At 43.1% G+C, this 26,062-nt stretch overlaps 1 protein-coding gene across 1 annotated transcript; it reads left to right on the top strand.

The window, feature by feature from the left end:
• Positions 1–1,516: 1,516 nt before the first annotated feature.
• Positions 1,517–24,991, top strand: Qdpr (quinoid dihydropteridine reductase). Its single transcript, XM_027386985.1, has 7 exons — positions 1,517–1,709; positions 4,142–4,234; positions 7,795–7,891; positions 8,769–8,909; positions 13,579–13,687; positions 21,092–21,175; positions 24,366–24,991. The coding sequence occupies exons 1-7, from the start codon at positions 1,614–1,616 to the stop codon at positions 24,469–24,471; spliced, it is 726 nt and encodes a 241-aa protein (XP_027242786.1). The 5' UTR covers positions 1,517–1,613; the 3' UTR covers positions 24,472–24,991.
• The last annotated feature ends 1,071 nt before the right edge of the window (positions 24,992–26,062 follow it).

The following is a 26,062-nucleotide window of genomic DNA, read 5'->3' as shown; positions in this document are numbered from 1 at the left end:
CCACCAGGTTTCTCAACAATTCTGCTTTAGATAATGCAGCTCCTGAGAGTGGAATGTTCTGCCAGCCACATTCTGATGTCCACTGACATAGGTCAGCAGCTCTTGACAGTTGCAGGTAAAACTGTGTCTGTTGTCTCCAAGGCACCCTGTGGGCTGGAGGTTCACAATGAAGTCCAATATAGTATCTGTTTCCAAAGCCTACAACAGAGACAGACATTGGCTCTTAGCTAAAGGTGATTTTTTTACCCCTCAGGGGATTTTAGGTAACATTTAGAGTTCAGAGATGCTGTGAATACTATATACATATAGGCTACTCTCAGTTCCAATTATCTGATGCTAAATGTCAGCAGTGCAGTTGGTAAGAAACTCTGTGCTTATGAGCAGAAATAATTAACCTACACGTGGGAAGTGACACCAGGATCTGTTGGGGATGGATGGCATCATTTGGTGGGTCTCAAATGTAGATCTAAGATACCTGTTGCTTACATGCAGCCAGAGAGGTCTGCATGTAAGGACAGGCCTAAAACTAAACCATAGCTAAATTTGTGCTCCTACCAGAGCAAAGCCTGTTGTGCTATATACTAATACTATTTTAAATATAGTAACAACTCCCCATCATATTCTTTGTTTTAAATGCATTAATTTCAGAAATGGAAACATTTAAACTATAGAGCACTAAAAATTTTGTTATCACTGTTTTGGCAGATTTTCACTTTTAAATGTGTCCCCAGATAGACAATTGTCTTCCATTTGGAAAAGTGTAACAGGCTTCTAAGAGGCGCAGTGAATTTTAATAATCAGTACTTGTAAGACTAATACTGATAGCCACACACTGCTCGATGTACCTTTACTCTTTTTTTCCCTCCTACTCTAGAGGCACAGACTATTAATCGCATTTTATTAGCAAGGAAACTGAGGCACAGAACAATTGAAGGAGGTACTTAGGCCCCACAGCTGTTAGGCAGTGGGGCCAAGCCAAGTTCACACTCTTATTTGAGAGTAAAAATATTTCAGGTGGTCTGTTCCTGTCAGCAATTATTTTCACCCACTTGAGCCCTGCAGCAACTGCACAACTGAACTCTTGTTCCTGGCTGGGGCTTAGCTTAGTGCTCCAAAAGCATCGCTGCCCGAGGGTGGAACTTTGCTGTGGTCCACACCCCAGTAGTGTTCAGGGCTTAGCGGAGAGAATGATGCACGCCTGCCGGCCTACAAGCGAGGGCGGGCCATAGGGCACAGTTTAGAGCACGCGTCTGGCTAGCTACGCTCCTATTGGCTCATGGGCAGTGGAGGCTCGGCAGATGGGCGGGGCGCAGTAGAGAGCACGTACTTAGCCGGCCGAGAGTCTACTGGCCCACCGAGGGGAGGCGTGGTTTAATGTATCTCATCTTTAGGGCGGGGCAAGTAGTGATCACGCGCTCCAATTGACGCACTCCTATTGGCCAAAGTGGGAGGCGTGGCTCTGCAATATCTGCGTCGCCACCTCAGGGCGGAGCTTCTGGGCGGGGCGCAGGTAGAGGCGGGCAATCTTCTTGAGTTCCGCGTTGTGTAGCGGCTGGCACAGCCGCACGTTCCCTCTTGACGTTCCGTACCGCGGGAAGCCTGTCAGGAGCAGGATGGCGGCTTCGGGGGAGGCGCGCCGGGTGCTGGTGTACGGCGGCAGGGGCGCGCTGGGCTCGCGCTGTGTACAGGCCTTCCGAGCCCGCAACTGGGTAACGCTGCGGGACGATCGCTGCGAGCGGCAGACCCTTGGAGTAGGGGGTGGGGGAAACTACCGGCCCTGTGCACCCGTGACTAGGTTACACTCGCATGCTCCTGTCTGTTCCAGGCCACAGGTGTCGGACCTTTGCCCTGCAAGGAGCGTGTGGTGTAGGTGCTCCCGAGGCCTCCTCCAGGCCCAGAAGGTCCAGTGTGACTCGGGAGGGCAGAGGAACGGTGTGAGCGAACTGGGAGAGGAAGGGCAGAAGGGAGACTCTGGAATTGGGCGGCCCTAAGTTATTAGCCCAGTGACCTTGAATTGATTAACATTCTCTAGCCTCAGTTCCCCTGTAAAACAAAATGACAATAATGTTCTGTTTACTCTTGGGTCGATTGTGAAGATTAAGTGAGATAACAGGTAAAAGCCTTTTAAGTGCTAGCTGTCACCAATACTGCAGCTAATATTATTACCAGTGTTGCTTTAGCCCTGTTGGATCTGGCAGTTGAAGGCTCAGCCCCGCAGTTGCTGACATCTTTGCTCAGTTAAGGATATTTCAACTATTTTGCCTAGTCAGGTGTCCACTCCCAGAGGACAAGTGGACATAGAGCTGACCTTGGCCCCAGCCTCTTAGCAGGGATCAGCACAGGAGACTTGTCCTAGAGTCATCCCTGAGGCTTGGAGCACCTACCTGAGAGTTTAGTTAGCAGAAGGCCTGGGCAAGGGATCCCCTGAGACCAGAGAGAAGGGCTCAGAATTTTGTTCTGGCATAAGTGTGATACAAGAGTAATAACAGTATCTGTTTAGAACATTGGAAGCCTGGGATGTCTTCCATGATCTTCGAAGATGGAGGGTGGAGACAAAGGCAGAATTGAAGGTGTGGGCTTTGTCTACCTCAACTGGGTCCTGTACTCATATCTATCTGTTTTCTCGGATTCTGACTTCATTGATTACCCCCCTCCACTCTGCTGGTTAGCTTTTATTGTCACATTGACAACCCAGAGTCACCCTGGAAGAGGGAGCCTCAGTGGATGAATTGCTCAGATCCAATTTGCCTGTGGCCATGTCTGTGAGAGCTTGTCTTGATGGATGATTGATGTCGGGGACTTGGCCTGTTATTTCTAGGCAGGCAGGCTGGGCCTTGGCTGAATAAGAAGGCAGCTGAACATGAACCAGGGAGCCAGGTACTAAGCAGTGTTCCTCCTTGGCCTCTGCATTGAGCCTGGTGTGCTGACTTACCCCAAATTCTCTTTTGTGGCACCCTAGGCAGGGCTGGGGTGGAGCCAGCTTTGTCTCAGTATTATTCCCCATGGCTTGTGGTATACAGGTAATGAGTGTTGTTGAATGGTGCTGTACTTGCAATTAATGGTAGATACTGACCTCTGGGGTCTTCAGCTTGAAGGACCCCAGAGGTTTCTGAAGTAAAACTCAGTGATGCCAAGAGTGAGTATCCTCCATCTCATTTTGTTTTTACTAACCATGTTAATCATTCACCTGTTTTCTTTAATGAAGAAGATTGCCACATTATGGCTGACTAGTATTAATACCTGAGTCAGTCATCCACACAGAAGGCCCATCTGTCTGCTACAGAGCAGGGGGTCTTCCATAGGACAGCTGCACAGCTATCCATCTCTATGCACCCAAGAGTTGTGAAGAGTTTTACACTTGAAATGGTTTTATAAAATGAAAAGAATAACAACATGTGGTATGTGTAGTTTATATTTCAGCATCTGGCATTTGCAAGGATGGCTGGTATGCCCCTCCAACTCCATATTGTTTGTAGCTGTCTCCTGTGCTAGTAGGTTTAAGTATTTGTGAGAGCTCATAGTCCAGCAAAGCTTTTTCTTCTCAATATGGCTCTTTGTAGAGGCTTTGCTGAATTCAGGTACTACTAGATACATGTTGAGTTTGGCCTTGAGAGTCCAGCAGAGAAGAGGAAGGAGCATGATGGCTTGGGATGAAGTGTGGTAGAAGGTGGGTCATCCACGGTCAGTGGTTCCTGAAGGGATGCCAGGAAGATCAGTTGTTATTTCCTTTCTCTAGTGGCTTTTTGTTTACATGTTAAGCAAAAATCTGAAATGCTTCTAAATCCGAAGCTTTTTAAGGGCTGTGCGAAGCCTCAGATGGGAAGTTTCATGACATGAAACCTATTGCATGTTCAAGATTATTGAAAGTACTGTGTAAAATTTCTTTCAGACTGAGTATACAATGTATATGAAATGTGCTTACCAAATGTGAACTTTGCATTTAAGCTCCAGTCCTATTCCCAAGATAAGTAAGTATATGCAGATATTTCAGAATCCCAAATTGCAACCTGGAAACATTTTTGGTCCCATGCATTTCAGTTTAAGCCTCTTCACTTTCCCTATTGCTCCTATTTCTGGGTGTGACTTTTTAGACAAGTAATAACTCACTGACTCTTAACCAAAACTGTTTTTCTTGCTCCAGTGGGTTGCCAGCATCGATGTGGTGGAGAATGAAGAGGCCAGTGCCAGTGTCATTGTTAAAATGACAGACTCATTTACGGAACAGGCTGACCAGGTAATCTAAAAGGTCCCTCACTGTGACAGGAGAGGCCCAGGGAGGGTTTCTCAGGCTGTGCTCTTTGTCTGCCAATTCAGAAATCCTCCAGAGGAAAACTTAGAAAAATTGAAAATCAAAACTTAAAGCAAAAACAAAGATAAATTTTAATTTTAGTATCAATTTCTGACTAGCTTTTTTTTTGTGTGTAGCTTTGGAGCCTATCCTGGCTGGCCTTGAACTCACAGAGATCCACCTGCCTCTGCTTCCCGAGTGCTGGGATTAAAGGCGTGCACCACCAACACCCTGCCTGACTAGCTTATTTTGGCATGTTTCCTTGTCTTTACTTTGTATGCTGTTTGTTAACTGCTTCTACGTGTCTTATGTTTTATGTTGATGGTTAGATTTTTAAAACTTTACTCTTTAGTTTACATACATTATCTCACTTAAACACTTTGTTTATATATAATATTTTATTTTGTTGATTTGCTATGGCTTACTTAGTTTCTCTTTATTGTATGCCTTAGGGTTTTTTTTTACTTAAGTTTATTTTTTGTTTGTTTTACTATTTAACAAGAGTAGTGTGCTTGCCGGGCTTTAGTGATGCACACCTTTAGTCCCAGCACTTGGGAGGCAGAGGCATGTGGATCTCTGTGAGTTCAAGGCCAGTCTGGTGTACAAAGCTACACAGAGAAACCCTGTCTCGAAAACCAAAAAAAAAGAGTAGTGTGCTTAAGCATCTTTGTATATCTGATATATTTTGAAAAGTGAGGTTACCCTAGTTCAAAGCATAAATATGAACAATATATTATTTTCAGTTATGAAATTATGTGCAAATTGTGAAACAGGAGAACCAATAAAACTCTAGAAATATGTAAATAAATGGTAATACCACCATTTCCCCAAGATACTGCTACTCCCCAGAAAGACACCATTGCCAGTTGGGTGGATGTTTTAGTATGAGTATCTTAGAGGCTCTTCAGCAGTCCTGCCTCTAGAGTAGCTCTTCTGATCCTCTGCCTGGTGGTCTCAGGTCAGTGCTCCCAACCCTCATTCCCAAGGAAATCCCCACCTGCTTCTGGGTGGTGCAGTCTGTGTTCAAGACTCCTGACTAGGCAGGCAGGTGGGTCATGTCACAGTGGTGTCACTAGGTTTTAGCCAGTAAGTGACAGTCTGAGAAGCTAGTTAGTGCTAGAGATAGGGAAGGAGTTTCCTGACATGAACTCAGTCTGTAAGCGGGTCTACTTTGTCATGCTTTCTCTGGTGGTCTCAACACTGGCTAATGTTTCATGTTCTTTGACTGGTTTGAATCACAAATTGGAAAAGACATGCAGGAGGATCCTGGTCTAAGATCAGGCAAGTAGGAGAATGGTATAGCTATGGTTTGAGTCCAGCTAGTGGACTTTATGGTTGTGCTCTTACTTAATGGGCTAAACTGCCACAAAGCAATTGTGTGGATAAAGCAATAAAAGCTAAAACTCAGGAGAAGAGCAATGTGTGGGCTTGGAGAGCCACAGTCCTTCCAGGTGTGGGTTCTGCTTTCAGTGTCTCCTTAGTTCTTGCTAAGTATAAGTTCTGCTGGCAATGTGGGCTTATTTTATTATCATTGTTGTTATTATTGTTATCAGAGGGGAAGAAAGGGAGGTGAATGAATAATGAGAATGTTAATGTGGGCATACATGCCATAATCAATGTGTGGAGGTCAGAGGGCAACTTTTGGTAGTTCTTGCCTTTTACAACTAGATCCAGGGGTCAAAGTAACAGGTCTATACAGAAGCACTTTTATTTGATGAACCATCTTGCTAGGCACCATGTAGATTGTTGAATGTCGATGTTGTCCCCACCTGAGACTTAACTATATAGAATGTATCAGCAGGGCAAAATATGTTATTATAATCTAAGCTTAGCTTTAAAGATCTCTATCCTTCCATTCCATTGTGAGTTTCAGAGTCAACTACAGGATACTTGGATTTTAATTTTGAGGTACCAGAAGAGGACAGTTAATCCCAGTACATGTGAAATTGGTCCCCTGGTCCAGAAATTCAGCCAGGGAAAAGAGATGTAGAAGTAGAAGAGAATTGAATCTTTAGAAGATTCTTGGGCAGAAAGCAAAATTTAAGAGGCTGGAATTTGGAATTGCCTTACTTTATTATAAGAATGAAGTATAAATGTTAAAGTCTGATGGTCCATAGTTGCTGCTTGTTCTGTGCTTTCTTGAAAAGTAGGCAGGGTAGCATGCATCCTGTGCCCTTCCAGATGTGGGGAGTTGCTGCAACCTCTGGCAGTCAAGGTCTAGTCAGTGGTTCTCAACCTTCCTAACGCTGGGACCCTTTAATGCAGTTCCTCATGTTGTAGTGACCCCCCCCCCATAAAATTATTTCAATGCTACTTCATAATTGTAATTTTGTTACTGTTATAAATTGTAATGTAAATGTCTGTGGTTTCTAATGGTCTTAGGTGACCCCTGTGAAAGGGTTGTTTGACTCCCAAAGGGGTCATGACCCACAGGTTGAGAACCACTGGTCTAGGTTCTGGCCAGAGAGCCTTGGCTTCTGAAAGAAGGGAGGGGCCTCTAGGATTGTTCAGGGTTGTAGAAGGAAGGTCAACAAATAATATGGCCAGAGTGGGTAGAAGGCACAGGATTCTAGAATCTGCAGAGAAGGAGAGCATTAGGTGTGGTGTGCAGGAAGGCTTGCTTTTCACTGGTCATACATTCCTTTTGAAGGAACAGTTTGAGTCTTCTGAAAAGAAGTAACTGTTTGATGGAGGTGTTGCTGGGGAAACTCTGGGTCTTGGTATGAATTTTCAAAAGATGGAGCATACTGAACACTTCAGAAGCATTGCCTCAGACATTCCAGCCAATAAGAGCCACAGTGGCTGGCCAGCCTGCCAAGACTGCCCTTTTAGTAAATGATAATGAGAGTATGTGGATATACTGTCCGGGCTTTAATATTTCAAACAAAGAGACCATTGAAATTAACCCCATGTACTCAGCATGTGCTAGCATTTTGCCAGTGTCTGTCATTTTCTTGCTCTTGTGTTTCTTAATGATATTTCTTTGTTAAAGATGTTCTGTGCTGGGCAGTGGTGGTGCACACCTTTGATCCAGCACTCAGGAGCCAAGGCAGGCAGATCTTTAAGTTTGAGGCCAGCTTGGTCAACAGAGTGAGTTCCAGGATATCCAGGGCTACACAGAGAAACTCTATTTCAAACAAAAAAACAATATGGAATGGAACCTTCTGAGATCACGAGTCTGTGGTTCCTTGAGAAAATCTGGAAAGGAACATACCAGAACCTCACCTATTTGTCATGAGACTCCAGAGATTTTCTTAGATCCCCTTTCTCCCTTTATTTATATTTAGATTTCAGATAGTGCTTATGCCTTTTAGAATTACTCATGTAGAAGCTCAGCCTTATGAAATCCATATTGAAAAGTTGTTGGCTTTTTTTATCCAAAATGCACAGAACTTCTTTCATCTAATTTCCCTAGCCAATTGCTACGTACCTTGTAAACTGGCTTAAAAAGAAGGGAAAGAGAAAACAAGGCCTGTTCAGCTCACCTTTTGCCTCTTTTGTTAAAGGTCACTGCTGAAGTTGGCAAGCTCCTAGGTGACCAGAAGGTGGACGCGATTCTCTGTGTGGCTGGAGGATGGGCTGGGGGCAATGCCAAGTCCAAGTGTGAGTCTTTTTCCGAGTTAATTATTCCTTCTGCTCTGCTCTTTGTCTTGCTGACATGGCTGTGGTCTAGATGAGGCACCAGGCTGGCTGGTTTTCTGTTTGTCTCTTGGGATCCTTGCTACAGCTCTGCATCTTCATTTGAGTCATGATGATAGAAGTGGGTAATTTGTTGGGATTGACTGCTCACAGTTCTGCAGGCTGGGAAGTCCAGAGCTGAGTTCTGAGTTCTGAGTCTAGTGAGGTTCTCTTTTAGCATTATCCCATGGAGGAAGGTGGCAGTTGAAGAGACTGTGTGAGAGCTAGGGTGTCTCTGTGGGGTACTGACAGTGTGACAAGTGTTACCACCTGTTCCTTTTGAGTCTCTGGAAAGGCTAGAGACTAACACAGCTGTGAAATGGCTGCTATTTCAGCTCTCTTTTACAGACTCTTAAAGGCTCTCATTAACTTTTTCCATGAAAATGTGACTGTTAAAAACCTTCTTTATGGCAATAGGGTGATCGTTTCTTGGATTTTTATCAGGGGTAGAAGCCAGAATAGGTATAGAAGCTCATAATATAAATCTAACAGCCTTCATAAAGTAAAACCATTTTTGAAGCCACGACAGTCTGGTGAGTCTGTTAACCCCAGGATTATTTGCTAAAATTTATTGGCTGAAATTTTGGCAGTTAGGTGAGGAAGCTGAGACCCAAGGGACAGCATGACCTGTATTTAAACCTGTGCCTCTGACCATTGAGCCCTGTGCTGTTTTTTTTTTGGCCCCAAGGTAGACCAGCAGCAGGGCCTGGAGGGCTTCTTGTAGTGAAGGCAGTGTGAGTTGAGTTTACCTTCTTGGTTCTTATCTGGGAATGATGAGTGCACATTTTTGCCTTTTCCCCAGCACTCTTTAAAAACTGTGACCTGATGTGGAAGCAGAGTATGTGGACATCCACCATCTCCAGCCACTTAGCCACAAAGCACCTGAAGGAAGGAGGCCTCTTGACCCTGGCTGGGGCCAAAGCTGCCTTGGATGGGACTCCTGGTAAGCCTTCATCTTTTCTATGTGTGCAGTGTGAATGCTTCTCCTGCTGGGATTACTAGTGATACATCTTGGGTTGAGGATCTGCAATTCCCTTTGTGCCCTCAGGAGCTTTTCCGTTGGGTAGATTTCATTCCTTTTATGCTAGAGTTGTCTTATGGGGAGGAATCTTTTTTTTTTTGTAATTTTTTTTATTAGATCAAATTAGGAACAAGCTTGCTTCACATGTCAATCCCTTCTCCCTCTCCCTCCCCTCCTTCCCACCCCTTCCCCCTACCCCCTACATATCCCCCATCCCATCCACCCTCCACTCCCCAGGCAGGTTAGGGCCCTCGATGGGGGCTATGGGGAGCAATCTTAATCATTTACATTTGTCCCAGTTCATGGTACTGTAATTTGGCACCCCTGTCTGGTTTATGATCTGTGATCAATAGAGGGATAAACAGTAAACTAGATGTGTACTAGTTACCGCTCACATCTTACCATTACATTGTAATCATGGGTTCCAGGGAAGTATATTGGCAGATGTATTCTTGACCCCGATTCTTGGTCAAATGTCTTCCACAGTTTCTTTAATTGTTAAACAGAGTTGTTGACACAAAGCTAGTGCCTACCACATGGTAGATCTTACAATATTCACATCAAATACCAAGTAATATTCTATATACTTTCCACTTCACATATGTTTTTGTTGAATAATGGCATAGGAATCATTGTTGCCTTCCCAATTCATTAGTTAGAAAAACAAAATTTAGAGAGTTAAATAAATTGTCCAGATTTATTTAATGAGTACATAGTGAATGTACTTTGAACCAAACCATTGATCATTTCTAAATTATGATCTGCTTTCATTCCACCACGAAGACCCTTTCTTTTGTATTTCTTCCTCCTGTATTCTTTTGCTGGGGCTACCATGCCTTGGCTTGCTCAATTAATAGATACATGTTCCTAATGATTTTAGAGGCTCAATGTCTAAGACCAGGATGTTGGTAAGGTTGGTCTGGGGGCCTTAATCACTGGCTTGTAGGTGACTGCTTCTTGAATCCTGGATGATTGCTCCTCTGTGTGTCTGGGTCCTAAATTCTACCCCTTAGAAGCACCTTGGCCCTTCTGTATTAGGGTTGCAAACTGAAGACCTCATTTTAACTAAATTACCACTTCAAAGACTTTGCCTCTAAACACAGTAAGGTTCTGAATTATAGGGAGATTAGTACAACATACAAATTTGGGGGGAGTGGGGTACATTTCAAGTCATACATTCATTTAGGGGCAAGGCTAAAGGGATTTAAGTAAGGGGCACAGAGGGGTGGGCACTAAGCCTTATCTGTACTATCTGAGTTTAAGAGGTACACTTCTTTGAAAGGTAAGTGGTAGGAATCTTGGGGCACCTTTTCAGTTTTAATGTAACTCACTGAATCATGAAGCTCTTGCTAATTAGTAATTTCTTGCTGCTCATTGCATTTCACAGAGCATAAGATCTAACAGGTCTGTGGCTGTTGCAATAATTAAAGCTGTGTAAATGTTAGATGTCTGTCTGGTTGAGAGCTGGTTTTTATTAAAGGTGACATAGGGCAGAGGCACTAGAAAGTAAATGGAGAAATGAGTAATAGGTTGACATTTCAAAAACAAAACCCCAGAAATGAAAGACTGATTTTTAAAGGACAAAGCAGGGCTCCCGTTTCCTTTGGTTTACAAGTACAGATGGTCCCACGTGATGGTTTATCTTAATGATCCTTCTGCTCTGCAGCCATTCTGGGTTGTGGTTGGAAGCCACTCTTGAGGGACTGTATGGTCATGTTATAATTTGGAAGAAAGTGTCCAGCATAGTCGTATGCAGTTTTTTATATTTTGCAAATGATCTCATATCTGCATTGTTCTGTTGAATTAAGCCATGGGTTGCTGGTTGCTCATTTCTTTCCTCCCAAAGCTTTTCAGCCCTCATAGTGTTGGAATGTAAAGGTACAGAGAGCTCTGTACTTTGATGAGGTGCATTTTTAAATCACCATTGGCTTAAGCAGAGGATGGTGAAATATTCCTTTAAGTAACTTCTTGAGACCTTGACCCTCTTTGGCAATCAGTGTTGTTGCTGAAGCTGGTCAGTGATTGGTTCCTGAACTGGGCTGTGAATCCCACCTCCCTGGACTTAGGTTGCCTCTTCAGCTATTGCATTTGCAGACCTTCCATGACAACATCATCACTGACTTCAGTTAGTGGAGCCTGAGTTGTGGGGGCAGGGGGCGGGGCGGGGAAGCTTAAGGGAGCCTGTGTGCTCATGTCAAGATGTGCTCACCTGGGATGCCTGAATATGTGCAGCTTTTTATACATGCTACACCCTGGTAAATTACTGTCTAAGTAAATGTCCTGGACAAGTCAAGGGGATAAAATGAGAGAGAAGGGAAGATTCTGTCCCTGGAAACATTGTGTGGAGGAGCTGATGCGACCAAGGGCTCTGAATTTGATGAATAGATCTTCAGGGAGAAAGTGGGATGGCAGTGTATTATTTTTATTTGTGTATTTTTATTAGCGTGTTTTAACCAGTGCATGTAGGAAACATTCACATGCTGCTGAAAGACATACACTTAATAGGGAGACTGGCGCCTGCTCAAATGCCTGATCTCTACAGCAGTCCTCAGGTACAGTGGGTCACAGACCTCAGGCATCCTTGTGGAGCATTCTATATGTGTTCTTGTGTGCACCCATACCACACCTCTGTTTACATTCAAACATTATTATATTAGAAACAATTTTTTTTGGAGAGGGGTTTATCCTGCCTAGCCTAGAATGAACTTGAACTCATACTCCAATTGCTAGAATGGCAGGTGTGTGCCACCATGATTGCCACATTCATATGAATAAAAAAATGTATTGAGGGCTGGGGAGATTGGGCTTTGTGGGTAAAGGCATTTTCCACCAAGCCTGATGACCTGAATTTGATCCCTGGGACTCACGTGGTGGAAGGAGAGAAACAGCTTCCACAAGATGTCCTCTGATTTCCATACATGTGCTGTGGTGTGTGCACACAAGTCCAATCACACATATGTATATATAATATATATATATATATTATATATATATATATATATATATATATATATATATATAATTTAAAATGTATTTAATACCTCTTTCTGAGGCTGGGCATGGTAGCTCATGCCAGTTATCCATAGACAGAGGTAGGATTGCTGTAAGTTTGAGGCCAAGCCTAGTCTATGTAGTTGGTTCTTGTCTGGCTAGGGCTATATAATGAGAAGCTGTCTCAGAAACCAAACAGAGGCTGGAGAGATGGTTCAGTGGTTAAGAGCACACGGTGCTCTTGCAAAGGACCTGAGTTGGGTTCCCAGCACTCACATCAGGTGGCTCACGACCTCCTCTAACTCCAGCAGCTCCAGGGGAACTGATCCCCTTGAGGCTCCAGGGCTACCTGCACTCATGTGTAGTGATGGCTGGTGGCTGGGAGGGCTGCTGATTCTCCTTGGATCACAGTGCTGAGGAATCATTGTGTGTCCTTAGCCATGATCTTCAGCTTGGATCTAGGGTTTTACCTATGGAGTTAGGGAACTGTTTTGCATTTTCATGTGCCTAGCATTGAATCTGGGGATTCATGGTCAGAGGAGGCTCAATGACATATGAGGGTTAAGTAGGGGTTTGGTGCCTGGAAGCAAGCTGTCCTTTTCAAGCACTAGCCTTTGCAGGCAGCACAATGATGGCATTAGGCATGAAGATCATAGAGTTGTAACAGGCAGCTGTGTCAGAACACACAATCTGCTGCTGTGCAGGATGGCTATGGAAGGGAATGGTCCCAGTGGCTAGTAGATTCCTGCTCCACAGTGGGAGTAACTGTTCACTAGTGAGGATGCCTAAATAGTGGGGTATCTTGGAATATAAGTGGAGTCAGAGAGAGGTTAATAACTGGTAATATATTAGGGGAATACTCACACAGGGGAACCAGTGACCAGGTAGGCACCCTGAGCAGGATAGACTTAGAAATGCTTCCCAGTGTCAGCTCAGCCTAATGACAGACCGAGTGCTGGCCTCCCTCCGTCTTATACACCCTGCTACACCCTGCTACATACCTGTGATCATGCCCATTACCTATAATCAGGGTCTCTCCCTACAGTGGGGAGAGTGGGAAAATACCTTTCTTTATGCTCCTGGGCAAGAAGCTTAGTCAAACTGGTTCTGTGCTAAGCTACACCCTCATCAGCTCAGCAGTACCTTATACCCCATGGCCTCTTTGGCCTCCCTGACTTTTTCCTGGTTGATTTCTGGTCCTCAGTGCAGCCTTGTAGATGGGTTGAGGTATACACATGAACAATCAAGGCTAGAGAATCTGTGCCCATTACAGTCATCAGGAAAGCAGGCACAAGAGCTCCACTTTTGAAGTGTCCAGTCAAGGACCTTTTGTATTCTTCCATGCCACCTCAGGAAGTGGAATGGCTATTGGCACCGGTGCCCTTTAAAAATCTGCATTCTTGGGAACTGGCCAGAGGCCATACCCTTGCCCAACTGTTCCATCACCTTTTTCTGGTTGCTGTTATTGTGGTAGGGCTAGTGAGGGTGCCTTGCTTGAAGGAGGATGCCAGGTATGGCTGTGCTAAAGTCTTAAGGGACAGCGAGCTGAGAAGATTGCACCTAATGTCTACATAACCAACTGTTTTCTTTCCTTTCCCAGGGATGATCGGCTACGGCATGGCCAAGGGTGCCGTCCATCAGCTCTGCCAGAGCCTTGCAGGAAAGAACAGTGGCATGCCACCTGGGGCTGCCGCCATTGCTGTGCTCCCGTAGGTGCTTAGGAGTTCCCATTGGTTACACTTGCCTGCTGCTGAGTGTTGACATTTTGAGAGTCCCTTTTTATCATGGCTTTGAGTGTGTGTGCCAGTGTCCCTTAAGTTCCTGTCTTACTGTATTCCTTCTGCTGTACACAATACCCTAGACTGGGTATTTTATAAACCACAGAATTATACTAATCACAGTTGTATGGATTGGAAGGTCCAATTTGAGGATGCCAGCAGGGTTGAGAGCTTGTTCCTGTTGATAGTGGTTCTCAACCTTCCTAATGCTACGACCCTTTAATACAGTTGTAGTCACCCCCAACTACAATTTTTTAAAATTATTTATTTATTTTTATTTTATTTGCATTGGTCTTTTGCCTGCCTGTATGTCTGTGTGAAATTGTCAGTTCTTGGAGTTACAGACAGTTGTGAGTTGCCATGTGGATGCTGGGACTTGAACCCAGGTCCTCTGGAAGAGCAGTCAGTGCTCTTAACTATTCTTCAGTCCCATTTTTTTTGTTGCTTCTTCATAACTCATTTTGTTATTGTTATGAATCATAATGTAAATATCTGTGTTTTCTTTTTTTCTCTTTTTTTTCCCCAACTTTTTTTTATTTGAATTAGAAACAGGATTGTTTTACATGACAATTCCATTTCCCTTCTCCCACCTGTCCTCCCCTACCCGCCCCCTCCCCCAACTAAAACCTATCTGTCACATATCTTTTCTGCTCCCCCTGGATGGTGAGGCCTTCCATAGGGTGTCATTAGTCTTTCGTTTCCTTTGGGGTAGGGCCTAGGCCCACCCCTGTGTGTCTTCTTGGCTCAGGGAGTATTCCTCTATATGGAATGGGCTCCCAAAGCCACACCTATGCTAGGGATAAATACTGGGCTTCTACAGGAGGTCCCATAGATTTCTGAGGTTTCCTCACAGAAACCTATGTTCCTTGGGTCTGGATCAGTTCCATGCTGATATTCCAGCTATCAGAATGGGTAGCAAGAGTTCCCGTATGTTCAGGTCAGCTGTTTCTGTGTGTTTCACCAGCGTGGTCTGGACCTCTGTACTCTTCACTGGTCCTTCTCTGCATCTGGGTTCCAGTTCACATCGGTGATTAATTTATGGGTGTCTGCTTCTACTTCCACCAGCTGCTGGATGAAGGCATCAATCTCATAATCAGGGGAGGGCATTTAAGGTAGCCTCTCCTCCGTTGCTGAGATAGTTAGCTGGTGTCATCTTTGTAGATCTCCAGACATTTCCCTAGTGCCTGATTTCTCTGTAAACCAAAAATGCCTCCCTCTATTATGATATCTCCATTCTCCACATCCTCTCTAACATGAACTGTCATTGGTGTTTTTGATTTTGGCCATTCTGACAGGATTAAGATGGTATCTCAGAGTTGTTTTGATTTGCCTTTCCCTGATGGCTAAGGATGTTGAACACTTTCTTATGTGTCTTTCAGCCATTTTAGATTCCTTTATTGAGAATTGTCTATTTAGTTCTGTACCCCACTTTTTAATTGGGTTGTTTGGTGTTTTGGAGACTAGCTTCTTGAGTTCTTTGTATATTTTGGAGATCAGCCCTCTGTCAGATGTGGGGTTGGTGAATATCTTTTCCCAGTCTTTGGGCTGACATTTTGTCTTGCTGACTGTCTCCTTTGCCTTTGCCTTACAGAAGCTTCTCAGTTTCACGAGGTCCCATTTATTAATTGTTGACCTCATTGTCTGTGCTACTGGTGTAATGTTCAGGAAGTGGTCTCCTGTACCAATTAATTCAAGGGTATTTCCCACTTTGTCTTCTAATAGGTTCAGTGTAGCTGGATTTATGTTGAGATCTTTGATCCATTTTGACTTAAGTTTTGTGCAAGGCGATAGGCTTGGGTCTAACTGCAGTCTTCTACATGTCTGCAACCAGTTATGCCAGCACCATTTGTTGAAGATGTTCTCTTTGTTCCATCGTATAAATTTGGATTGTCAAAAATCAGGTGTTCATAGGTGTGTGGGGTAATATCAGGGTTTTCAACTCTATTCCATTGGTCTACCAGTCTATTTTTGTGCCAATACCAAGCTGTTTTCAGGACTATAGCTCTGTAATAGAGCTTGAAGTCAGGGATGGTGATGCCTCCAGAAGTTCCTTTATTGTATAGGGATGTTTTGGCTATCCTGGGTCTTTTGTTTCTCCATATAAAGTTGAGAATTGTTCTTTCAAGGTCTGTGAAGAATTGTGTTGGGATTTTGATGGGATTGCATTGAATCTGTAGATTGCTTTTGGCAAGATTGCCATTTTTACTATGTTGATCCTACCTATCCAAGAGCATGGGAGATCTTTCCATTTTCTGGTATCTTCTTTAATTTCTTTCTTTAGAGACTCAAAATTCTTATGGTACAGTTCTTTCACATTTTTGGTTAGTGTTACCCCAAGGTATTTTATGTTGTTTGTGGCAATTGTAAAGGGTGATGTTTCTCTGCTTTCTTTATAGTAGGGCTATGGATTTTTTTGAGTTAATCTTGTATCCTGCCACTTTGCTGAAGGTGTTTATCAGCTGTAGGAGTTCCCTGGTAGAGTTTTTTGGTTCACTAATGTAGACTATCAAATCGTCTGCAAATAGTGAGAGTTTTACTTCTTCCTTTCAGATTTGTATTCCCTTGATCTCCTTTTGTTGTCTTATTGCTCTAGCTAGAACTTCAAGGGCAATATTGAAGAGGTATGGAGAGAGTGGACAGCCTTGTCTTGTCCCCGATTTTAGAGAAATTGGATTGAGTTTCTCTCTGTTTAATTTGATGTTGGCTATTGGCTTGCTGTATATTGCTTTTATTATGTTGAAGTATGTTCCTGTTATCCCTGATTTCTCCAAGACCTTTATCATGAAGGGGTACTGGATTTTGTCAAAGGCTTTTTCGGCATCTAGTGAGATGATCATGTGTTTTTTTTTTTTCCTCAGTCTATTTATATGGTGGATTACATTGGTGGATTTTTGTAAGTTGAACCATCCTTGCATCCCTGGGATGAAGCCTACTTGATCATGTTGGATGATTTCTTTGATATGATCTTGTATTCGATTTGCTAGGATTTTATTGAGAATTTTTGCATCATTGTTCATGAGGGATATTGGTCTGTAGTTCTCTTTCTTAGTTGTGTCTTTGTGTGGCTTCGGTATCAAGGTTATTATAGCCTCATAAAAAGAGTATGGCAATGTCCCTTCTGCTTCTATTTTGTGGAACAATTTGAGGAGTATTGGTATTAGCACTTTGAATTTCTGGTAGAATTCTGCAGTGAATCCATCTGGTCCCGGGGTTTTTTTGGTTGGGAGACTTTTGATGACTGCTTCTATTTCCTTAGAGGTCTGTTTAAGTTGCTTATTCAATTTTGGTAAATGGTAACTGTCCAGAAAATTGTCCATTTCCTTTAAATTTTCCAGGTTTTCAAAGTATGACCTGAAGATTCTCTGGATTTCTTCAGTGTCCATTGTTATGTCCCCCTTTTCATTTCTTATTTTGTTAATTTGCATGATCTCTCTCTGCCTTTTGGTTAATTTGGATAACTGTTTGTCTATTTTGTTGATTTTCTCAAAGAACCAACTCTTTGTTATATTGATTCTTTGAATTGTTTTCTTCGTTTCGACTTTATTGATTTCTGCCCTCAGTTTGATTATTTCCTGCATCTGCTCCTCTGGGGTGAATTTGCTTTCATTTTTTTTTTAGAGCTTTCAGCTGTGATGTCAGATCTCTGGTGTGGCTATTCTCTAGTTTCTTCATGTGAGCACTTAGAGCTATGAACTTAGTACTGCTTTCAAAGTGTCCCATAAGTTTGGGTATGTTGTGTCAACATTTTCATTGAATTCTAGGAAATCTTTAATTTCTTTCTTTATTTCTTCCTTGACCCAGGAATGTTGCAAATGCGTGTTGTTCAATTTCCATGAGTTGGTAGGTTTTTTGCACTTTGATTTGTTTTTGATTTCTATCTTTAAAGCATGGTGGTCTGATAAGACACAGGGGATTATTCCAATTTTTTTTGTACCTGTTGAGGTTTGCTATGTTGCCGAGAATGTGGTCGATTTTTGAGAAGGTTTCCATGTGATGCTGAAAAGAAGGTATATTCTTTTGTGTTTGGATAGAAAGTTCTATAAATGTCTGTTAATCCCAATTGGGTCATAACTTCTGTTAGTTCCTTTGTCTCTTTGTTAAGTTTCTGTCTGGTGGTCCTGTCCAGGGGTGAGAGTGGGGTGTTGAAGTCTCCCACTATAACTGTGTGAGGCCTTATTTGTGATTTGAGTTTTAATAATGTTTCTTTTACGAATGTTGGTGCCTTTGTATTTGGGGCATAGATGTTTAGAATTGAGACTTCTTCCTGATGGATTTTTCCTGTGATGAATATGAAATGACCTTCTTCATCTCTTTTGATTGATTTTAGTTTGAAGTTTATCTTGTTAGATACAAGGATAGCTACCCCAGCTCATTTCTTGGGTCCATTTGATTGGAGTATCTTATCCCAACCCTTTACTCTGAGGTAATGTCTGTCTTTGAATTCGAGGTGTGTTTCTTGTATGCATCAGAAGGATGGATTCTGTCTTCGTATCCAATCTGTTAGCCTGTGTCTTTTTATAGGCGAGTTAAGACCATTAATATTAAGGGAAATTAAGTTCCATTCAGTGTTTATTCTTGTTTGTTTTTGGTTTGTTGTTGGTACTGGTATTGTATGTGGATTTACCCTCCTTTTATTTTGTGTTTTTGTAGAGTGGGATTATCTATTGCCTATGTTTATGCGAGTGTAGTTAATTTCCTTAGGTTGTCGTTTTCCTTCCAGTACTTTCTGTAGGGCTGGAATAGTGGTAACATATTGTTTAAATCTGGTTTTATCGTGGAATATCTTGTTTTCTCCATTTATAGTGATTGAAAACTTTGCTGGGTATAGTAGTCTGGGCTGGTATCCATGTTCTCTTAGAGTTGGTAGAATATCTATCCAGGTCCTTCCAGCTTTCAGAGTTTCCATGGAGAAGTCTGGTGTAATTTTGATAGGTTTGCCTTTATATGTTACTTGGCCTTTTTCCCTTGCTGCTCTTAATATTTTTCTTCTGTACATTTGGTGTTTTAATTATTATGTGACGAGGGGACTTTCTTTTGTGGTCCACTCTATTTGGTGTTCTGTAGGCTTCTTGTACTTTCATTGGCATGTCTTTCTTTAGGTTGGGAAAGTTTTCTTCTATGATTTTGTTGAATATGTTTTCTGCACCTTTTTGTTGGGTTTCTTCACCTTCTTGTATACCTATTATCCTTAGGTTTGGTCTTTTCACGGTGTCCCAAATTTCCTGAATATTTTGTGTTATGGATTTGTTAGACTTCAGATTTTCTTTGCTTGATGAGTTTATTTCCTCTAGTTTGTCTTCAGCATCTGAGATTCTGTCTTTCATCTCTTGTATTCTATTGGTTATGCTTGCATCTGTGGTTCCTGATTGTTTACTAAGCTTTTCCACTTCCAGCATTCCCTCAGTTTGTGTTTTCTTTGTTGTCTCTAATTCAGTTTTCAGGTCCTGAACTGTTTCCTTCAGCTGTTTAATTGTATTTTCTTGGCTTTTTTGGCTTTCCTTGATTTCTTGCATCTTTTGGTTTGTCTTTTCTTCCATTTCTCTGAAGGATTTTCTGATTTCCTCTCTTAGATTCTCTATCATTTCCATGAAGTTGTTTTTAAGGTTGCTCTCTTCTGCATCTTCTGTGTTGGGATGTTCATGTCTTGCTGGTATAGAGTCCCTAGGCTCTGGTGGTGTCATATTGGTTTTCCTGTTGTTGGATGTGTTCTTATATTGTCATCTTCCCATCTCTTGTTCCAGTGGGTACAGTTGGTGTCACTTCCTTTCCTGGTGTGTATGGGTCCGGTGTTCTCTTCAGGTGTGTGCAATTGACTTTGATATTCTGATGGGTTTCAAGTTGGGTGCAGGCAGGTCTGAGGCACTCGCTTTCCAGGTGGGTGAGAGCAGCACTGGCGCAGAGATGTCAGCAGACTCTGGGTTACTTGATCCTCAGGGGTAGAGTAGTCCTGTCGAAGATCCCTGGGCAGGGTTTGCCAGGGTGGGCAGATGGAAGTTGGGCCCAAGTTAGGGGCTGAATCAGCTCACCTCTGCACTCTCTGCACTCTGTGGGGGCTGGAATGGCCCAGCGATCTCAGCAGAGACAGGATCCCAGGGTCCTCAGGGACCGATTCTGTCTGCCTGCAGATCCCGGGGCGGGATTTGCCAGGGCACAATATCTGTGTTTTCTAATGGTCTTAGATGGCCCTTTTGCGAAAGGATTGTTTGACTCCCAACGAACTTGCGACCCAAAGGTTGAGGACTGCTGCTGTAGGTGGTCACTTTTCTACTATCATATGGTAGAAGGGCAAACGGCCTTCCTCAGCCCCCTTCTATATGTATCCTATCCACCTATGGGGCCACACCCCCGACCTAATTATCTTCTAAAGGCCCTACTCCTGTTACACTGCAGGCTGGGTTTCATCTGAGGAATCTGGCTGGGAGGTACATTCATCCCGTAGCAGTATTTCAGGGTTTTGATGATCTGTCTTGAGGGATGCATCCATCTTTTTTGCCTCTTGTGTTTTCTTTTCTCTCCCATTGCTACTTTTAAAGAGTCTACACACTTTATTTTACTTTATATAGTTTCTCAATTGTTATAAAGTCAGTGTGTGTGTGTAGCAAGCCAGGAGCAGCAGTGTGGGGGAAATTAGGTAGGAGATCATGGGAATCTATCGGGACATTTCTAACTGACGGGAAGCAAATCCCTAAGCAGTTGTCTCAGACAGAGAGTTGCTGCCTTGGACATGGTTTATTCTTTCTCAGTGCCTCTTGCTTCCTGTATGTAAAGGGCCCTGGGGCAACTCAGGGAGTAGCTAGGTTTCCAGTTGTTCACTTGTGAGATTTTATGACTGAGCTGCCTCCTGGCTGTTCTGACTGATGTCTCAGGCCCAAATGTTTAGTGCCAATTCATATTCTCTTCCTGAAAATCCCAAGTTTCTTGGAAGGCAGCCATATACTTAAAAATGATACTTTATAATTTTGATATTTGTGAGCATTATTTCACATAAATCCTTAGAAATGAGTCTGCTGCATTTCAGAGTGTACACGAGGACTTAATAAAGCACTTGCCTTTGACAAAGGCTGTATTTGCTGTAAAGGTAAAATGTGACTCTCCTTGTTTTGTTCTTGTCTGCCCTAGTGTGAGTCACAAAGAGCCTTATTGGATTTTCCTCAGCTGTGATTTTTGTTAATGTGGACAGCTTGCTGGTCTCTGATTATCCTGTCTGATCTCTCCATGTAAATGTCATGCTCAGTGCCAGCGGCTCCCAGTGTGTTTGTCTTTTCATGGTCAAGGACCAGGCTCCTGTTATTACAAAGACGATGCACAAATGACACACTTATCTCTACATTGCAGGGTTACCCTGGATACTCCGATGAACAGGAAATCAATGCCTGAGGCAGACTTCAGCTCTTGGACACCCTTAGAGTTCCTGGTTGAGTGAGTATCACAGGAGAGGCAGTGACTAAGCAGCCTCCAGTCTCTGTCCCCTGCCCTTTGGGGACTCTCAGTGATCCTGGGGAAGGATCTGGGGCTCTGAGGTCCTGAGGCACCTGGATTTGAAGAAGAGCAATTGTGTGGAGGAATGAATAGCCCTGATATGAGTCCTGACTCCCTTTCTTCTTTCTGTTGGACCAAAGTGAGCATATCTGTAAACTGCCCTAGGACACAGATAGCTTGCCTGTGTTAATGAGGTCCAAGATGATGGTGCAGAGAAGGAAACATGGTAGTGTGTGTTAGCGCTTGGCAGTGTGTCTGACCCATAGCAAGTGTTCAGTAATCGTCATATGTCTCAATCAGTGCTGAGCCACAGTTGTGTGGTATTCATTTACAAAGTCAGCTGACAGTGAACCTGGAGACAGTTTGAGAAAGCTCACTGGAGAAGGAATTGGTTTTACTGCTTGGTGTTTCTTTCACTCAGTTCCTTAAAGTCTTCTATTTAGTAAGTTTAGGTCCACAGGATACCTACTATAGACAGATGCTACCTTGGCATGGAGATGACTAGGTCACAGTCCTTATAGGAGATGACCTTCCACAAAGTGCCAATGTCATAGCTGCTTTGATGGCTGTAGTGGGTGTTTGTTTATGACTTAATGTTAGAACTCACTTAAATTAAATGAAGAAAATTTTTATTTATGTTTGAAACAAGTACTCACGTAGTGCTAGTTATGTGCTAAGCACTATTCTAAAAATTTCCTATTCTGTGTGCATGTCTGTGTGTGTACATGTGTGTGTGTGTATGTGTGTGCATGTGTGCATGAGTGTGTGTATATGTATGTGTGCGCATTGAAAGTCAGACATGATAGACATCATGTGTCTTCTTCAGCCATTTTCTACATTTTTAAAAGATGTGTTTTATTTTTAATTATATGTATGTGTTTGTGTCTGATTGTGGGTGTGTGCACATGAGTGCGGGTGTTGGAGGAGGTCAGAGGCTTGAGGTCCCTGGAGCTGGAGTTATAGAAGGTTGTGCGCTGCCTGGTGTGCATGCTGGGAACTAATCTGGGGTCCTTTACAAAAGCAGTATGCATTCTTAACCACTGAGACATATATCACTCTACCCTTCCACTTCCCTTTCTGAGACTGTCTTGTGGAACCAGAAACTCACTGTTTTTGCCATACTGGCTGGCACACGAACACCAGCGAGCTTCTTGCCTCTGCCTCCCCATCACTGGGTTATAGGCATGTGCGGCTGTGCCTGACTTTCTTCTATGTGAGTTCTGGAGATCTAAGTAGATCTTCATGCTTTTATGACAAGCACTTTACCAAGTGAGCCACCTCCCCTGCTTACATATCCTCTTACTTTATTTAATGCTCATAGAAAATTATTTTGATCTATGAGTTGAGACTGAGTATCTGCCCAAAGAATAGCAAATCTAGGCTCTTACATAGGCAGTATGACTGTGGGCCTGTGGGCTTGCTCACCACATGGTGAGCTGGGAGTCATGCTTTAATAACTGATTGAGAAAGGAAGTTACAGACAACACCATGATTTGATTTGTGATTGCTTTTATATTTCTCTTTAAAGGTCAATGTTCCCATAGTGCTCGAGTGATATATTAACCTAGAATTAATATTCAGGCTCCTGGGCCTGAATTCATGCCTGACCACAGGTTCCCCTGGCAAGGGCTGTCAGGCACCCTTTTATTCTAACCATCACTTTACCCACTTGAAACTCACTTGGCAAGTTAGAGAGAAGTTTATTTGATATGCTTGTGAGCACATTGCTTTCTTTACCTGCTATGGTAAGCATACCTTCTCTGTCATCCACTCCACACCACTGGAGAGACCACAGGCAAGACAGACATTTGTGATGAACACAGAAACCCTTTGTCTGTCTCAAAGACACCCAGTTTAACTCTAACCCAGAGAGGGGACCATGACTGTTGACAGTATTTCAGGGTGTTTCAGCAATGATTTGGGTTTTGAGACTATACACTTTCTTGTCTTGTACAATGTCCAGAGAAGGAGCCTGAGTGTCTGGCAGCTGACTGTCAAATCTAGTTGGCAGGGTTGTATGTTGGGAGCACAGAGCAGCATCCTAAGAGCTGAGTGCTTTCCAGTTAGAGGTTTGATATCCTGGCAGTGGGTGCTCAGGTGGATGGTTCTCAAGGGTTCTCAAATGTAAATGCTTCACTTTAGAAATAGTTCCCTGCAAATTTTTGTGCCTTTTCTCTCCTTTTGTTAAACTTCATAAACTTTGTTCCTGATAGGCTTAGTTGCTCCTCACCACAAACAGCTAGGTTTGGTTTTTTGAGACAGTGGTTCTTTGTGGCTTTGGAGGCTTTCCTGGAACTAGCTTTTGTAGACCAGGCTGGTCTTGAACTCAGATTTGCCTGCTCTTCTCCCAAGTGCTGGGATTAAAGGAGTGCACCACCACTGCCTGGCTCAGCTAGTTGTTTTAAGTCCCAATATATTTGACTATCACAGCCTGATTTTTGTATCTTGCCTTGGGCACGTTATACATGTTTGCTAAAATTAAAGAATGAGTTTTCATCCTTTTAAATTTATTCTGGAATAAATCAGAAGCTGGCTTTCTTTATCTGTGGGTTCTCATGTGTCAACTCAGCCAACTTCACATCAAGGGCACCAAAAGAATGCTTCTGTACTTAGTGGATGGAGACTTCCCCCTTGCCATTATTTCCTAAAACAGTACACTTTTAACAGCTGCTTATTCTGCAGTATGTGTGTCATGTGAGTTCTGTCAGTAATCTGAGGGTGATTTGGGGAGTATATGGGAAAATGTGTGGGGGTTATATACAAATAGCATGCTCCTTGGGGTCTTTGGCAGTCTGGGAAATCAGACCACCGTAGGTACTCAGGGATGACTGTATATGCATTTATATGTCTCTTACAGTTAATAATCTAAAATCCGTTTTATTAGTTAAAATCATAGTACTGTGTTGTGAAGCATTTTCACCAAGTAGAAAAGGACAAAAGCAAAAACTGAGATTATATTAATTCCTAGTCAGGCACTGAGCTCTTTGGGGACCTGTTTATATATCCCAGATATCTAGTGGCTTTCTCATAGCTCACCCCAGAAACCACCTTTCATACCCATGACCACCAGTATGAATATTAGCATCCAGAGTTTTGCTTTAAGAATGTAAAATATCTCTTCTTATTCTAGAACCTTCCATGACTGGATCACTGGGAATAAACGGCCGAACTCAGGAAGCCTAATCCAGGTGGTAACCACTGAAGGGAAGACAGAGCTTACTCCAGCATACTTTTAAGCCTCATCTCAGTGCCTGGGAGAGCCCTCCCGAAACATCACTAACCCATGTGTGGTCACATTTGGCCCTGTGTTTTCTGTATTCCTGTTTCTGGTATGAGGTAACCAGTCCTGTTTGTCTCTTACTTGCGTTCCTTTGCTGTTCTGGAACAGTGTGTTTTTTATGGGAAATGAGAAGAGAGACCTGTAGGTAGCACTGTCAGTGCTGAGGGCCCTAGGAGGTATGTGAGCAGCCTGCATCAGAGCATCCTGGATTGCTTTGGAGACCCCCTTGGATAGTCCTCTTATTTGTTGGCATTTGGGGCACTTTGAAGTCCAGCCTGTTTTTGAATTCCATGTTGGTGCCATAGATGTGATTTTTGTGGCCTGAAATTGAACTGCCTTGAGAATTCTTTGTGATGTAAGCAAACACAATGGACTCTGTCATGATGTTCTTTTGTGTGCCTGCCTAGGTTAAGTGTGCAAGAGAACCACTTGTGAGTATTGGAGTGTTCTTCCTAATAAACAGAGTTCATGTCTTCTGTTGTGTTTTTTTTTACTCCAGTCCTGATATACATACAGTGGTCCTAGGAGAGCAGAACCATGAGGTACGGGGTCTCTTTTCTCTTGGTGTCTTAAAAGAAAGCAGAGTCGGTCTGAGATGAGTGTTTTCCACATGGAAACACAGGAGCCAGCCTGTCATGTGCACATGACTAGAGGGTTGGATGGCCCTGTGAGGTCAGAAGCAGCTCTCCATGTGACTAATTCAGACTGTTCTGGTTAAGGAGTTGTGATATAATCCAGTTGGGTCAATTTACAGGTGGGGAAACTGAGGCCCAGAGAGATAATTAGCCTTATCATTGCTGCTAGGACTTGCATAAGGCCAAAATCCCATCACCATGTGGTTGCTAATTATAAAGAACTTTAGTTTGCTTTCTCTTTTCATGAACTGACATACCACCAGCCATTTTAAAGGAAAAGGGTTCAGCTTTTAGGACACAACTCTGGTATACAGCCATTACCACTAGTTCCAAAGTATTTTCATTGACAAAGTCAAATCCAGGGCTTTTAAGCAGTTTTGAGTGCCTCCCTCCCTCTGGCTCCTGGCCACCACTCATCTTCATTCTGTTTCAGTGGATTTTTCTGTCCTGGGTATTTCATAACATCTGACATCTTATGTCTGGTTCACACATGACATGGTTTCCACACTCTCCCTCTCTAGACTGTGTATGAGTACATGTCTCTTGGTGATGGAAAAATAAGACATTTTGTTCATCCAGTTGACAAGTGGGTACACTCTTGGGCGCTTTCCTTCTTCAAGCTGTTGTAACTAATGCTATAGATATTCATATGCAAGTCTGTCTCCAGTCAGTGCAGGCAATAAAGGGTGACTAGAGCAGCAAGGAAAGAAGCTGGTAGGTGGCACTAAAGTTATGCAGAGAAGATCAAGGATTGAGTTTGCTAAAATACTGAGGGGCTGAAGAATGACTCAGTGGTTAAGAGCACTGGCTGCTCTTTCCAGAGGCCCTGGGTTTGATTCCCAGCACCCACATGGTGCCTCACACCTACCTGTAACTACAGTTCTAGGGAATCTGATGCCTTCTGCGGGCACA

Source organism: Cricetulus griseus, assembly GCF_003668045.3.
Source record: "Cricetulus griseus strain 17A/GY chromosome 1 unlocalized genomic scaffold, alternate assembly CriGri-PICRH-1.0 chr1_1, whole genome shotgun sequence".
Classification (NCBI taxonomy): domain Eukaryota; kingdom Metazoa; phylum Chordata; class Mammalia; order Rodentia; family Cricetidae; genus Cricetulus; species Cricetulus griseus.
Note: the sequence above shows the minus strand (reverse complement) of the source record. Positions and strands in the feature narration are given on the sequence as shown.